General features: G+C 41.3%; 2 protein-coding genes across 2 annotated transcripts; one reads left to right on the top strand and one right to left on the bottom strand.

Annotated features, from left to right (window-relative positions):
* The first annotated feature begins 9,331 nt into the window (after positions 1-9,331).
* LOC107181815 (filaggrin-like) lies at positions 9,332-10,625 on the top strand. Its single transcript, XM_015558694.1, has 3 exons — positions 9,332-9,469; positions 10,249-10,395; positions 10,620-10,625. Exons 1-3 carry the CDS (start codon positions 9,332-9,334, stop codon positions 10,623-10,625), a joined length of 291 nt encoding a protein of 96 aa, XP_015414180.1.
* Positions 10,626-11,212: 587 nt separating this feature from the next.
* LOC107181826 lies at positions 11,213-15,631 on the bottom strand. The gene is made up of 8 exons (XM_015558773.1): positions 14,543-15,631; positions 14,090-14,200; positions 13,637-13,747; positions 13,184-13,294; positions 12,731-12,841; positions 12,278-12,388; positions 11,825-11,935; positions 11,213-11,482 (listed from the first exon to the last, which is right to left on the bottom strand). The coding sequence occupies exons 1-8, from the start codon at positions 14,711-14,713 to the stop codon at positions 11,228-11,230; spliced, it is 1,092 nt and encodes a 363-aa protein (XP_015414259.1). The 5' UTR covers positions 14,714-15,631; the 3' UTR covers positions 11,213-11,227.
* Between the last annotated feature and the right edge of the window lie 1,549 nt (positions 15,632-17,180).

Below are 17,180 nucleotides of genomic sequence, written 5' to 3'. Positions count from 1 at the left end.
AGCCATCTGAGCTGAACTGAACCGAGATATTTACTTGAGGGGTGGTGAACACACAATATACAGATGATGTATTATAGAACTGTACACCTGAAACCTATATAATTTCACTAACCAATGTCACCTCAATAAATTCAATTAAAACATAGATTTACTTGGATCTTAGAATTACAGCTCTCGGGTTGAAACAGGGACTTATCAGACTTCCAACCAATATTCCTCTACTTAACTCCCCTCCAAAATATCCCCATCTTATCTCCAAGTAACTGATACAACCTGGTGTGATGCATAGAGGATTTGGAAAGAAAAGTCCTGGGTTGGAGGCCTGGGTCCCAATCCTTAGATTTATCAGTCATACAACACTAGACCTACTTGTCTTCAACTACAATATGAGGAGACTAGACTAGTTAATTGCCAACATCTCATCCAGTTCAAGATTCTCTAGGCAGTGACAGAGAACGAACTAGCTCCAAAGATAATGATTTTCATGTTTAGACAATTCTGATATTAAAAAGTTCTTCCTTGTACAAAGCCAAAATATGCCTCCAATGGGTTCTATCCATTTATCTGAGTTTTTGATACAACTCAAGTATTATCTCTCTTTCATATAACCGCCACTCATATAATGAAGACAGATATCCATCTCCTATCTACCTGCTTTTCACTTGGTTCCTTCATCTACCTAATCATCCTCCTTACTTTACTCAGAATATGTAACAACTGTCCACATCCCTATTGAAAAGTGGTCATCAGACCTGAACAAACAGTCAGAGAAACAAGCTGACAAATGCCAAGAGAACAACATTGCCACTTATGTTGTTCTGCTAGTACATCTTTTAATGCAACCCAAATCAGCATTACCTTTTCAGCTACTACGTCACACTGTCACTGTCACCATACCCTTTTTTACTCATGAGTTCTTCCCAGTCGTTATGATGTTGAATTTAGCAAAGTCAGAATTTTACTTTCATTTTTTTAAAATTCATTTTATGAAATTTGAGCTATTTGGTGAGACAAGCTGAAATCTTCTCAAATCCTCAGTCTATCCCTAAGAAATTTTGCCATCTGTTGACATTTTCATCCAAGTTATTGATAAAATATAATGATCATAACATGGTCAACAAAACAGTCCTGAAACAGACTCTTAGAGACTGCCCTCCATAATAATATAAATATGCAAGATTTGGATCTTCAGCCCATCAAAAGGTTAGATCCCAGTTTACTCCATCCTTGCCACTCTCTGGACTCCACTTTTCTCAGCTCACTCACTCTCCCTGGTCTTTTCTTTCTGCTGCTTCTGCAATAATACCCACAGATAAGAATGCCCAGGACTTGGGGCACTTTGAGAGAACCAATGTTTTAAACAGTAAACATATAAAGAAAGATAACAAAAATAAAAAAGAGTAGTCCACACCCAGTACAACGTGATGTCGTGGAAATAGTGTGGGAGTTGGAATCAGAAGACCTGGAATTGATCCTAGTTTTGTAACTTACTCACTGGGTAACCTTGGGCATCATATTCCTATCAGTTTCCTCATCTCAAAAATAGGGATGATAATGATGACCTCATGATATTGTTCTGAACATTAGAAGCAATATGTGCAAAATCTTAGTACATTATTGGCACATAATAGGCATGAAACATCATACTGTTATTATTATTACAGCATGGTGAGAGAGAGACAAAAACACAATAGCTACATGCACACAAAGACAATTAAAACCAAGAGGAAGAGAAAATGAAGATCTGTGTTCTGTGAATGTTAATTAATGTTCCACAAAAGAAAGAAGTCATGGTCAAATAAAGTTAGAAATGAGAATATTAAACACAGTTTTTAAAACCCCAAACATTTTTCTATCTCATTGACTCTAAATAAGATAATCTACAAACTTGCATTTCTTATCTGATCATGTCCTAAGAATTGTTATGGGGTCCTAGCACACTAAAGATGATTGCGACCCAGGCAATACAGAGTAAGAAGAAACACAATTTGGGAGGTGGGGTGCAGGCACATAAGCAAATAATTAAAATAAAACATTACCAGTGCTACAAGAGAGATAAATACATAATACTATATATGAGGGAATAGCAATCTATTTGTAGATATCAGGTAAGGCTTAATGACGAAGATGATGATTATCAAGCATCTTCAAAGATGAAGAGAAGGTAAGGTCGAGGGACTGTCCAGTTAGTAAGGACAGCATTCAGAGATTGTGAACAGTGGTGGACCACAAAAGGTTCATCCAAGGAATTTTTTAAATATATTTTATTGATTTTTTACAGAGAGGAAGGAAGTGGGATAGAGAGAGTCAGAAACATCGATGAGAGAGAAACATCAATCAGCTTCCTCCTGCACATTCCCTACTGGGTATGTGCCCGCAACCAAGGTACATGCCCTTGACCGGAATGGAACCTGGGACCCTTGAGTCCGCAGGCCGACGCTCTACCCGCTGAGCCAAAGCCGTCAGGCCATCCAAGGAATTTTAACCAGTCTAGACGTGACTTTCACATAAAATAGAGGTGATAAGATAAGCAGCTAGAAAGATACAGATTTGTACCTATTGTGAAGGCGCTTGTATGACAGGAAAGGAGTTTGGAATTCTATAGGCAAGGAGAAGCCATGGAGGGAATGACAGGATAATATTAGGTGATTCAGGCAGCCTATTCGTAGAGGGGCTGGTTGTGACTCTGTTTGCAAATACTCAGTTAAAAGATGGTGAGATCCAGAATTAAAATTGCAGCCCTGGATATAGGGAATAGGCCCACATTCAAAGAATATAAGGCTGGGTACAGTTTACATGATGTGGCATGTTTATGGAGGAAAAGAATGGGGAGTAGTAAAAAATTACTTTGTGTAGCTTGAGAAAATCAGTGGATGGGGATGTAATTAACCAACATGTGGACATCTGTAAGAAGTACATTTTGTTATAGGGCATGATAGTAAGTTCAGATTTAAACACTATGGACAGAGGTAACAAGACACATTCAAATAGAGATATAAGGTCCGACATAGTCTGGAAACCAAGAGTAAGGTCAAAATAGGAGTCTCCTGTATATTTTTGAGAATAAATGAAAAATAAAAGTGTGTGTTAACCCAGAGGAAGATGTGGAACATGTCTCTGATACACCAATGTGATAAGCTTGAAAACAATGTAAAATAGACTAATGATTCTTGCCTAATAAACTCATGCTAGATCTTAGTGCTTACCGCTTATAATCCAAAAGCTCGTTGTCTTGCTCTCTTTTGAAAAGACAAAATTAAATTTGCCTCTTTTCTCTCCCTTCATCATAATTTCTAGATGAACATTCATCCCATGGTAAGTTCTCCCAGTATCCAGCAATGGAATTCATTAATAAAAAGGGGCATGCAGCCTGATCGGAGTTGCTCAGTTGGTTGACCATGGTCCTGTGTATCGGAAGGTTGCCGGTTTGGTTCCCAGTCAGGGAATATACCTGGTATGCAGGTTCAATTCCCAGTTGGGGAGTGTATGGAAGGCAACCAATCGATGTCTGTCTGTCTCTCTCTCTCTCTCTCTCTCTCTCTCTCTCTCTCTCTCTTTCTCTAAGCATGTCCTTGGATGAGGACTTTTTTTTAATGCAGGTAGGTGCTTGTGATGTCTTCCTACCATAAATTAAAGTTTTCCATAAATGCATATTCTATCCCTTTAAGAACAAGAATAAGGTAGTGCATTTATCAATAGATATTTACCAAGCACCTACCAAGTCAATTTTTAAAAAGTAAGTGTGAACCCTGCACACAAAGAATCTATGATAGCTAAAAGAAACCTTCCATAAATTCTCCAATATATGGGGTTCATATAATTTTGGAACTTAAGCAAGTACAGATGTGTATGTGAGGAAGTTAAGAAGTAAACACATGTCAGTAGAGAAATAGAGGTGGAGATGTGGGTGGATCTGGGTTTGGTTAGAAATGAATCAGACTAACCCACAGAGGATGGCTCCTCCTTGGACAGGCCATCTATAAAAAGGTTACTATCACAGACTTCAGCACCCAGCAAGCTCCTTCTGGCTACCTTCTACTTGCTCTTCTGGTGAAGTAAGTAAGAGGGAATGCACCTAGCTTTGCCTACTTGGTGGCAAGGTAGAATTCTGGATGTTCTTGTACTCCAAGGCAAAAGTTCTGGGTGGGGGATATGCATGTCAAACTCAAGGGCTAACATGGGCCAAATAAACCAGGCATGTGGCCTGCAGGCCGAGAGTTTGATACGTTTAGTGTACGGGGTTCTTTACCTTTGGTGGAGCTGTTACTAAAAGTTTATTTCAATACAGAAGAAAAATAAGGGCATAAATTTTTTCTATGAGGCTACTTAGTATTCTCTTCATATTGTTGTAGTTTCCATTTATTCATTCATTCAACAAATATATATTAACTACCTTATATTTGCCAAGTGCTGCTTTTAAATGATTATGCAACAGTGAACAAGATAATCTCCCTACTCTTAAGAGGTTACATTTTAGTAGGGGAAGACTTTCAGTAAATGATGAATAAATAAAATTTCAGAGTAATAAAAATAATGAAGAAAATAAGTGAGTGATGAGGTAGAATAATAAGAGGAGAGAACTTTAGATGCAGAAAAAGAATGGCCAGGAAATACCTCTCTAGCAAATCATCTTTTGAGCTGAGATCTTAAAGACAAAAAGAACCAGTCAAGGCAAGGGGCAAGATTTTAAAGCAGAAGTAAACTATTTTGAAGAAATAAAGAAGCTGGTGTGCCTAGAGGATATTTAACTAGAGGAACAGGGAGTATATGGTGATGTCAGAAAGACAGACTGGGGTAGACCATATAAGAAGGAGGATAGCAGAGTTTGTACATCATTTTTAGTATATGAGAAGTCATTGACTGGGACAATAACACAATTGAGGGCATGTTTTAAAAATATCATTCTGGGCTGCTAAGTGGAAAAAGGGATAATAAGACCACAAGAGTCAGAGCAGAGAGATGGATGGGCTGTAGTTTTAGGTAAGAGATGATGGGAATAATAGAAATGGTGAGAAAAAAATCTTTGCTAGAGCCAAAATCTAGTTGCTATCCCCATCTTTTTTCACCATCTACCCACCTCCCTCCCCTTTGGCAATTATCAGCTTGTTCTCTGTATCTATGGATCTGTTTCTGTTTGGTTTGGTTTATTCATTTGTTTTTTGATTTTTTAGCTCGCACAAATAAGTGAAGAAAGATAAGTGGTATTTATCTTTCTCTGTCTGACATATATTACTTGGCAAAATTACCCTCTAAATCCATTCCTATTGTTGAAAATGGCAAGATCTCATTCCTTTTTTATTGCTGAGAAATATTTCATTATATATCTGTACCATATATTCTTTATCCATTCATTGATCAATAGACACCTTGGTTGCTTCCATATCTCCTTGGCTATTGTAAATAATGCTGCAATGAACAGAAGGGTGCATATATCTTTTAGAAGTAGTGTTTTTGTTTTCTTCAGATAGATACCCAACAGTGGTATTTCTGTGTCATATGGGAGCTCTATTTTTACTTTTTTGAGTAATTTTCATACTGTTTTCCATAGTAGATGCATTAATTTATAATCACACTAACAGTGCACAAATCTTTTCTTTTTTCCACATCCTTGCCAACACTTGTTGTTTGTTGATTTTTTGATAATAGCCATTCTGACAACAGTTGGGTGATATCTCATTGTGGTTTTGATTTACATTTCCCTGATGGTATGTCTGTTGGTGTGTTGGCTGTCTGTACATGCTCTTTGGACAAATGTCTATTCACATCACCTGCTCACTTTATAAGTTGTATTGCTTATTATTTTTATGTTAAGTTGTGTGAGTTCCTTATATATTTTGAATATTAACCCCTTATCATTTGTGAATCTCTTCTCCCATTTAGTAAGTTATCATTTTGTTGATGGCTTCCTTCACTGTGCAAAAACGTTTTAGTTTTTATGTAGTCTAATTTGTTTATTTTTGCTTCTTTTTCCCTTTCCCATGGAGACAGATCCAAGAAAATATTACTAAGCTTGGTGTCAAACAGCTCTTTATTTGTTACATGTGTTGCATATATGCTTCCACTCTGTGGATTTTTCTGCTTTAACAAGGATTCTTACTTTTAATGCAGTTTAATTTTTCTCTTTATGAGTTTTATTTAAAAGGTATTTTTCTACCCAAGTTCTTGAAGATATTCTCCTATGTTATCTTCTTTTACTTTTACATGTAAGATCCACCTGAGAACTAATTTTTTTTTCTTATGGAAATCCAATGAACTCAGCACCATCACCTTTGTCATAAATCAAATGTCCAGAGTGATATATGTCGGATTTTGGACTATATTACCTTTTGCTGATCCATTTGTTCAGCTTTCCACTGATGCCATGCTGTCTTCCTTTATAATACACTTTGACATCTAGGACTAGTATATCCACAAAGTCTGTCTTCATCAAAGTTGTCTTGGTTCATCTTGGCCTTCATATAAAATTTAGAAATTACTTTATCAATATTTACTTTTAAAATTTCAGAGGGCCCAGCCGGCGTGTCTCAGTGGTTAAGCATCGACCTATGAACCAGGAGATCACAGTTCAATTCTCTGTCAGGGTGTATGCCCAGGTTGCAGCTCAATCCCCAATATGGAACATGCAGAAGGCAGCCAATCAATGATTCTCTCTCATCACTGATGTTTCTATCTCTCTACTTCTCTGAAATCAATAAAAATATATATTTTAAAAATTATTTTAAAAAAAGAAAATGTGACTTCTCCAAAGATGTCACATAAAAAAAACCCTTCAGATGTTCTGAATGGGATTTTATTACATCTCTATGTGAATTTATAGTGACATCTTAACAACACTGAGGTTATGAACAAAGCATAATTTTCTACTTATTTAAATACTTTACAATTTGTTGAAAATTGCTTTATGAACCAGCATACAGTAAATTTTAAAATGTTTCATGGTTATTTCAAAAGGATGTGTATTCTAGATTTGTTAGGTGCAGTGTTCAATATGTTAATGTTTTTAATTAATAATTTTGTGGAAAGCTATATCATTACAATTTTTGTTCTTTTGTTTTATCGGCTGCTGAGAGAGGTGTGTTTACTTACTTTGATTATAGATTTGTCTAGTCCTTTTTATAATTCCATCAGTTTTTGTTTTATGTCTTTTGAGACTATGTTATTAGGTACATATCAACTTAGATTTTTTATATCTTTCTAATGAATTGACCTTTGATTGGTATGAAATATGCCCCTAGCAGTGCTTTTTGCCTTAAAGTCTATTCTACAAATATTAACATAGTAACAACAGAATTATTTTAATGTTTAATACTATCCTTTTCTATCCTCTTACTTTCAACTATTGTCATATTTAATGTGTGTCTCTTATAGGCAGCATACAGTTTTTTTAAATGCTAGACCGACAAACTTCGTTTTTAAATGAGTATTTAGTCCATTTATAGTCATTGTTATTACTGTACTATTGGATTTAAATTTACCATATTATTAGTAGGTTTCTATTATCTCACCTGTTTTACTTTCCTTTTCTCTTCTTGACTTTTTTGGATGAATTAAGTATTTGTTAGTTAACTTTCCACATACTAGACTATTAATTACATATTTCCTTACTCTTATTTTTATGCTTGCCCTAGAAAGAACAGCATCTGTCCTCAAGTTACTGAGTATATTAAAAAATACTTTAACCAAACTCAAACATTCAAGTATCCTACAATACTTGGACTCCATTTACCCTCTCTAGCCTTATCTGATACTAGAGGCCGGGTGCATGAAATTCATGCACTGGGGTGGGAGGTCCATCAGCCCGGCCTGTGCCCTCTCACACTCTGGGACCCCTCGGGGGATGTCCAACTTAGGCCGGGAATCAGGCCTAAGCTGGCAGTCAGACATCCCTCTCACAGTTCGGGGTCCCTCTCACAGTCTGGGACTCCTCGTTCCTTACCGCCCGCTTACTTGCTGTTCCTTACTGCTCAGCTCGCTGTTCCTTAGCATTGTCACAGAGTCAGGAGAGACTCCTGCCACCACCTCTGCGCTTGCCGGCTGTGAGCCCAGCTTCTGGCTGAGCGGCGCTCCCGCTGTGGGAGTGCACTGACCACCAGGGAGCAGCTCCTGAGCGAATACCCCCTGGTGGTCAGTGCTCATCATAGTGACCAGTTATTCCACCATTCAGTTGATTTGCATATTAGGGTTTTATTATATAGGATTGTTATGTATCTTAGTTCTATCAATCCTAAATCCTGAAAGATATGATGCTGCTGCTGCTGATTTTATGCAATCATTATCTATTTTTATTTCCCCATACATTTGCTCTTTTACTTTTTCTTCATTCTCTCTGCCTTGCTGAGCTTTCAACTAGGATCATCCTATATAATAAAAGGGAAATGTGAAAATTGACCCTAACAACGGAATGACTGGGAACAACCAGTCGGTATAACACACACTGGCCATCAGGAGGCAGACGCTCAACGCATGAGCTGCCCCCTGGTGGTCAGTGAGCTCCCACAAGGGGAGCTCCGCTCAGCCACAAGCTGGGCTAATGGCTGCAAGTGCAGCATCAGTGGCAAGAGCCTCTCCTGCTTCCGTGGCAGCACTAAGGATGCCCATGTTAGATACATTGCACAACTCCCTTTACCTCAAAGTCTTCAACTAATCAATAAGGTTAGTTCCTTCCTGGTTTTCCATTTTAAACCCAAATATCCCCTTTACCACAAAATTTCTAATTGGTCTAAAATATTTCCAAAACTCTATAAGCCATGCTATTTCTTGTGGCAAAGTAAGAGCCAGTCAACAAAAAATTTTTTATAGTATGGAAAATCCATTAAAGTCATACCATTCAATTGTAACCATCATGAATTGTTGGGGAAAAGAAAAAGAATGTTCAATTAGAGTCTCAGTCACTTGGCTTTCAGGAAATTATCTCTCAAGCTAATCAGTTAGCAAATTTGCTTCTAGAGAATTGATTTTTCAGCAAATTGGTATGAGTAAATTCTGCTGCTTCTGATCAGTGGCTTCCTACTATCCTACTATGGGCAAGAAGGATGGTCTTATCTAGAGCACAGTGAGGTCTATGAGACTATCTAAATCCTGCTATAAATAGGTTCATGAACAAGAAATAGACAGGTTTCATAATTCATTCAAACTCTCTGTTGATTTTCACTATGCACATAGTAACGCTAAGTTTTCATAGCTAACTTCCATTTTAAAAGATGAACTTTAGGAGATAATGTAGGTTTAAAATGTGAAAAGTCACAATAATAATTGATATGACCTAAAAAAAATAGTACAAGAAAAGTAAACTTTTATTTCTTCTTTCTAGGTTCACCTATATTTCGAAAGGATGTCTACTCTTCTGGAAAACGTCATTGCCATCATTGACCTATTCCAACAATATTCAAAAACAGACAAAGAAACTGACACACTGAGCAAAGAAGAGCTGAAGGAACTTCTGGAAATAGAGCTTGGCCCAATCCTGAAGGTAAAGATATTTGCCAGGATTAGAGTATAACACCTCAGGATTCATTAATAATCTCACAAAATTGAATTGATCGCATTTCAAAACAGATATAAATTTGTTTTCTCCCTTTATATCTTTATATCCACTGTACACATACCCTCTATGAAGGATGATAATATGAATATTTAATGACAAAGAAATAAATACCGCCGAAAACGGTTTGGCTCAGTGGATAGAGCGTCAACCTGCGGACTGAAAGGTCTCAGGTTCGATTCCGGTCAAGGGCATGTACCTGGGTTGCGGGCACATCCCCAGTGGGAGATGTGCAGGAGGCAGCTGATCGATGTTTCTCTCTCATCGATGTTTCTGACTCTCTATCTTTCTCCCTTCCTCTCTGTAAAAAATCAATAAAATATATTTTAAAAAAAAAAGAAAGAAAGAAATACCAATTAGTTAGACCTTCACAATAGTCTTCATACATAATGAACATTAAGATAGTATGTTTAAAAGATAGTTCAATTATTGGCTTTATAACCTTTTGATATTTGAAGTAGGAAAAAGGAACTTGGCCAACAAATCTCTTCATGTCACCACATGTATTTAATATTTGTTTCTTTTACTCTATTACCTCTAATTTTCTCCAGAGTCACAATACGCTAAACTATCTTAAGTAAAAAAACACCTGATTTGTTTTCAATTTAAGTAGCAAAAATTCACATTCCCTAAATTGACTTTGCATTATTTATTTGACCATGTGAGTCTGCCTAATGGACCCTCCCTTCTGTATATCTTCTGTACAGAATCCAGATGACCCAGACACTGCTGAAGTATTCATGGATATCCTTGACATAGACCACAACCAGAAATTAGACTTTGAAGAATTTTTTCTGATGGTGTTCAAGTTGGCTAAAGCATACTATCACTCTAAAAGGAGACCGAATTTCCAAGCATCAGGACAAAAGCAGAAAAAGAAGGAACACCAAAAGAAACGTGGAGAACATGATATAAAAGAAAAAGAAGAGGAAGAGGATAGAGAGAGAAAATCCAGGCATTCAAAGAGTGACAGGAAGGGTGGGAAAGCAAGATCCAAAAGCCCAAGAGGAAGAGGGGAGAAAAGGCATGGGTCTAGCTCTGAAAGAAAAACTAAAAAAGGTGATACATCTCTTTGCAGACATAGAGACACATATGATGGAAAAAATCACGACAAAAGAGGAAAAAGGAAAAGTAGGTCAAGTTCTACTGAAGTACAAGGAAGAAGGCAACACTCAAGTGTTAGCCCAAACAGGGAAAATAGAGGCAAAGATGATGAAATTAATTATGAAAACACAGAATCACGGTGTCAAAAATTGAAAAAAACAAGATATAGTGACTCATATGCACGTGAAGAAAATACTTACAGAAAAAAGGACAATCAATTGGGAAAAAACAACAATACTGAAAATTTAGAGTTAAATTCAACAGAAGAAAGTTTAAGAATGGAGAGATATACAGGTCAGAAAAACAAAAAGTCACAAAATAAGTATGAACATTACACCTCTAATGCCAAAATAGTCAGATACCTAGGGATAGGCAATAATCAGAACAGTGATAACGAGGAAAACTTAGAAGATTCAGAGTCACAATCAGAGTCTGGTTCAGGAAACCAGCATAGATCTGCCAATGGCCAGTCACGAGATAGCTCTAGATATTCAGGGTCCCATCAAGGGAAGACAGCCAATCTAGGGCCATCTGAGTCTATCCATGGAAATTCAGACACAAGTGGGAAAAAAAGACAGAGACCTACACATGGGCGGACTGCAGACAGCTCGAGACAAACAGGCTCACATCATGCCCAGACATCCTCCGCGGGACACCACGCCTCATCCCATGGGCAGTCAGGATCGAGCTCAAGAGGAAGACCACAATCCCAGCATGAGCAGTCACCTGACAGCCGCAGACACTCGGGCACTGGACACCGACCATCGTCCTCGGGATCCAGGTCAACCAGACAAAGGGGCTCCAGTAGCAGTCAGGCCAGCGACAGCGAAGGACAGTCTGCACATTCAGGTAGACAATCTGGCTCAACCCATGACAGGGCTGGATCCAGTTCCACACACCACCATGGGTCTACCCATGACCAGTCCGGACACAGTTCTGGACACTCTGGTACCCATCGAGGGCAGCAAGCCCAGCATGGGCACTCTGACCACACCCAGGGACACTCAGACTCTGATGCCAGAAGAAGACAGGGATCTAGTCATGGACGGTCTGCAGACACCTCCAGACAATCAGGCTCGCATCATGCCGAGACATCCTCCGCGGGACACCACGCCTCATCCCATGGGCAGTCAGGATCGAGCTCAAGAGGAAGACCACAATCCCAGCATGAGCAGTCACCTGACAGCCGCAGACACTCGGGCACTGGACACCGACCATCGTCCTCGGGATCCAGGTCAACCAGACAAAGGGGCTCCAGTAGCAGTCAGGCCAGCGACAGCGAAGGACAGTCTGCACATTCAGGTAGACAATCTGGCTCAACCCATGACAGGGCTGGATCCAGTTCCACACACCACCATGGGTCTACCCATGACCAGTCCGGACACAGTTCTGGACACTCTGGTACCCATCGAGGGCAGCAAGCCCAGCATGGGCACTCTGACCACACCCAGGGACACTCAGACTCTGATGCCAGAAGAAGACAGGGATCTAGTCATGGACGGTCTGCAGACACCTCCAGACAATCAGGCTCGCATCATGCCGAGACATCCTCCGCGGGACACCACGCCTCATCCCATGGGCAGTCAGGATCGAGCTCAAGAGGAAGACCACAATCCCAGCATGAGCAGTCACCTGACAGCCGCAGACACTCGGGCACTGGACACCGACCATCGTCCTCGGGATCCAGGTCAACCAGACAAAGGGGCTCCAGTAGCAGTCAGGCCAGCGACAGCGAAGGACAGTCTGCACATTCAGGTAGACAATCTGGCTCAACCCATGACAGGGCTGGATCCAGTTCCACACACCACCATGGGTCTACCCATGACCAGTCCGGACACAGTTCTGGACACTCTGGTACCCATCGAGGGCAGCAAGCCCAGCATGGGCACTCTGACCACACCCAGGGACACTCAGACTCTGATGCCAGAAGAAGACAGGGATCTAGTCATGGACGGTCTGCAGACACCTCCAGACAATCAGGCTCGCATCATGCCGAGACATCCTCCGCGGGACACCACGCCTCATCCCATGGGCAGTCAGGATCGAGCTCAAGAGGAAGACCACAATCCCAGCATGAGCAGTCACCTGACAGCCGCAGACACTCGGGCACTGGACACCGACCATCGTCCTCGGGATCCAGGTCAACCAGACAAAGGGGCTCCAGTAGCAGTCAGGCCAGCGACAGCGAAGGACAGTCTGCACATTCAGGTAGACAATCTGGCTCAACCCATGACAGGGCTGGATCCAGTTCCACACACCACCATGGGTCTACCCATGACCAGTCCGGACACAGTTCTGGACACTCTGGTACCCATCGAGGGCAGCAAGCCCAGCATGGGCACTCTGACCACACCCAGGGACACTCAGACTCTGATGCCAGAAGAAGACAGGGATCTAGTCATGGACGGTCTGCAGACACCTCCAGACAATCAGGCTCGCATCATGCCGAGACATCCTCCGCGGGACACCACGCCTCATCCCATGGGCAGTCAGGATCGAGCTCAAGAGGAAGACCACAATCCCAGCATGAGCAGTCACCTGACAGCCGCAGACACTCGGGCACTGGACACCGACCATCGTCCTCGGGATCCAGGTCAACCAGACAAAGGGGCTCCAGTAGCAGTCAGGCCAGCGACAGCGAAGGACAGTCTGCACATTCAGGTAGACAATCTGGCTCAACCCATGACAGGGCTGGATCCAGTTCCACACACCACCATGGGTCTACCCATGACCAGTCCGGACACAGTTCTGGACACTCTGGTACCCATCGAGGGCAGCAAGCCCAGCATGGGCACTCTGACCACACCCAGGGACACTCAGACTCTGATGCCAGAAGAAGACAGGGATCTAGTCATGGACGGTCTGCAGACACCTCCAGACAATCAGGCTCGCATCATGCCGAGACATCCTCCGCGGGACACCACGCCTCATCCCATGGGCAGTCAGGATCGAGCTCAAGAGGAAGACCACAATCCCAGCATGAGCAGTCACCTGACAGCCGCAGACACTCGGGCACTGGACACCGACCATCGTCCTCGGGATCCAGGTCAACCAGACAAAGGGGCTCCAGTAGCAGTCAGGCCAGCGACAGCGAAGGACAGTCTGCACATTCAGGTAGACAATCTGGCTCAACCCATGACAGGGCTGGATCCAGTTCCACACACCACCATGGGTCTACCCATGACCAGTCCGGACACAGTTCTGGACACTCTGGTACCCATCGAGGGCAGCAAGCCCAGCATGGGCACTCTGACCACACCCAGGGACACTCAGACTCTGATGCCAGAAGAAGACAGGGATCTAGTCATGGACGGTCTGCAGACACCTCCAGACAATCAGGCTCGCATCATGCCGAGACATCCTCCGCGGGACACCACGCCTCATCCCATGGGCAGTCAGGATCGAGCTCAAGAGGAAGACCACAATCCCAGCATGAGCAGTCACCTGACAGCCGCAGACACTCGGGCACTGGACACCGACCATCGTCCTCGGGATCCAGGTCAACCAGACAAAGGGGCTCCAGTAGCAGTCAGGCCAGCGACAGCGAAGGACAGTCTGCACATTCAGGTAGACAATCTGGCTCAACCCATGACAGGGCTGGATCCAGTTCCACACACCACCATGGGTCTACCCATGACCAGTCAGGACACAGTTCTGGACACTCTGGTACCCATCGAGGGCAGCAAGCCCAGCATGGGCACTCTGACCACACCCAGGGACACTCAGACTCTGATGCCAGAAGAAGACAGGGATCTAGTCATGGACGGTCTGCAGACACCTCCAGACAATCAGGCTCGCATCATGCCGAGACATCCTCCGCGGGACACCACGCCTCATCCCATGGGCAGTCAGGATCGAGCTCAAGAGGAAGACCACAATCCCAGCATGAGCAGTCACCTGACAGCCGCAGACACTCGGGCACTGGACACCGACCATCGTCCTCGGGATCCAGGTCAACCAGACAAAGGGGCTCCAGTAGCAGTCAGGCCAGCGACAGCGAAAATTCAAGTAGACCATCCTCCTCGACCCGTGTGGGGAGTGGATCCAGTTCAACGCTTCCGCATGCATCCTCCCATGGACAATCAGGAGATAGCCCTAGGCACTCGGGGTCTCCTCAAGGGCAAACAGCCACCCACAGGCAGTCCGTATCTTCCCATGGGTTGTCAGGAACAGGCAGTACACATAGACCGGGACACCACCTTGAACAGGCAGCAGATAGCTTCAGAAACTCTAGGAATGTACATGGAGATATTTCATCTCATTCTGGTTACAGTAGACACCATGGAGTGAATATTATTCAGGCCAATGATACCAAGGCTGGAATACCTAAATCCAGTCATGTAGAATTTAAAGGCACACCTCTATATGGAGGAGACTTTTCAAGGTCCAATACATCAGACAGTTATATAAACCCTGTGATATATGATCAGTCAAGTGATAGTTTAAAGCAGCTGGGTTTTTGTCAGTCTCAACAACACTATTATTATGAGTGAGATACAATAGAAATATAATGAATTCAAAGAGTAGGAGAAGGAACAACACAAATTTGAATCAAGAATGTTTCTTTATACTTTCACAGAGGTTATCTTCTATTATCTTTTTAACATATTATCCTATTTCTCTACTTTGGTGATGGTTTCTTCTCATTCTCTGGGAAGGTTGTATCTTTATGACTATAAAATGGTGAATGGAAGAAAGCAATGTTATGGACAGATAAATTATGAAATGTATGAGTATTTTGGTAGATAGGTTTTTGTAATCATTTTTTGAGGGATTAAAATTTAGAACCTGTTCAATTTCAAACAATAATCTATGCCAAAAATAAAAAATGGAGTCAAAATTATAGAAACATCATTCCAGAGTCCATAGCTTCTATACTACTATTATGGCTCAGTACATGTGCCTCTATTATGCTTCTATTGGAACTGTGTATTATTCTGTATTCATTAAAATCACCTTTCAGCATATAGAATTCATAAAAGTAAATTGCATAAAAACTGAAAATAAACAATTGATCATATACCATAATTTGTGTCTTCTATGCTCATTTCTCATAAACCCCAAAAGACTTTCTTCCCAATGGCTTGAATTACACCTTTTCCTCATCACTAGCAACCTGTATGACCAAACCCTAGTTACACAGCATGCAAAAATATTAAGGAGTCTAAAGAAGGAAGTATTTAATCAAATCCTATGTTTTTCTGTAACATAATCATTGTTCCACATTGTCACCTACAGGATGGAAAAAGGTTTATCTCAATTGCTAATAGAATCATAATTATTATCTAAACATCAACCGAGATGGCTATTTTCCAAGTCAAACCAAGATCAGGAAGTACAAACTACTGTCCATAGGACCTGCTTCCAAGACACTAGGAAATGTTTTCTAATGAAGACTAATGAGAGCAGAAAAATTGTGCTAAAATATCTTGACCAAGGGAAATCAATAAAGAAAACATTCTCCTTCCTGGAAAGAAAACTCATGTATTTCATGAGTTAGTCCAGTGGATAAAGCGATAAAGGAAAAAATAGGAACTATGTGAACAAAATTCTTTCATTAGAAGGAAAATCCCTCTGCGTGAATTGTAACCTAGGTTCCTTCTTTGTAATAGGAGACCAGCAGGGATTCAGAGATTAGCTAGACCATTGTTCACATTTAGCAGATGAGTCCATCACACAAATAGTCTGCACCAAAATAGCAATTAGAGCTCAAGTCTTTTAACTCTCTGCTTAGTGGTTTTATAAGCACACTTACAAAAGCTGTCTTTTTTCACTATTGCTTAAATAAATCAAGTTAAAGCGAAATTAACTGTCAAAGTTTAAATGATCCCCAATGTGGATAAAGGAGTAAATAAAAAGCAACAACTTCATTTTTCTCATCAGCCTCAAACAATATCATGTCTATGTTTGTGCTCCACAAGCCACTCAAAGGGGATCTGATCCACCCACTGGTCCCTGCTTCCCTGCTTAAAGTCCTGTCCCTAAATTCCCATACAAGGTGCCAAACCTGCCAATCTCATTGAGTTGCCACTGACACAGATATGGAGACACGGCCTCTCTGATGAGTCACTATTTGTCACCTTGCCTACAGACTCACAATCAGCTACTTCAGCTACCGCCTGAGACCCTTCTTTCTCTAGAGGAGTCAGGCTTAACTGACAGGCTGAAGATAAAAGTTAGAATGAGAGAGACAGTGCAGACCTGGCTACCCAACGTGGGAAGTATTGATGGGAAGACACTGACTGACTGACCTTACAACAGAGATAGCCAGATGAATACACCTCTAGGCAAAACTCTCGATGTTTTGTAAAGAACCCATAAACAAACAACTGAAATTGTTTTCTTTCATATCCCTGTCCACTCAAGAACAAAATTGCCATACACTCCCTCACATGTTAATCAACTATTTTCATTCACAGTTCAGTAGAGGTAAGTATATTCACATTGTGGCACAACTAATCCCAAAATTTTTTTCATCTTGTCCAACTGAATCTTTATATCCATTAAACAAAAATTCCTTATTTCCCCTTTCCCT

This window comes from Myotis davidii, unplaced genomic scaffold, assembly GCF_000327345.1.
Source record: "Myotis davidii unplaced genomic scaffold, ASM32734v1 scaffold653, whole genome shotgun sequence".
NCBI classification, from domain to species: domain Eukaryota; kingdom Metazoa; phylum Chordata; class Mammalia; order Chiroptera; family Vespertilionidae; genus Myotis; species Myotis davidii.
This window is presented reverse-complemented; position numbering and strand designations above follow the sequence as displayed.

Coding starts and splice junctions, on each gene's coding strand:
- LOC107181826 (XM_015558773.1), bottom strand. CDS start 14,713: ATGCATGCGGAAGCGTTGAACTGGATCCACTCCCCACACGGGTCGAGG. Junction 14,201..14,542: donor CGAGTGTCTGCGGCTGTCAG/GTGACTGCTCAT, acceptor CTGAATGTGCAG/ACTGTCCTTCGCTGTCGCTG. Junction 11,483..11,824: donor CGAGTGTCTGCGGCTGTCAG/GTGACTGCTCAT, acceptor CTGAATGTGCAG/ACTGTCCTTCGCTGTCGCTG.
- LOC107181815 (XM_015558694.1), top strand. CDS start 9,332: ATGTCTACTCTTCTGGAAAACGTCATTGCCATCATTGACCTATTCCAA. Junction 9,470..10,248: donor AGCTTGGCCCAATCCTGAAG/GTAAAGATATTT, acceptor TCTTCTGTACAG/AATCCAGATGACCCAGACAC.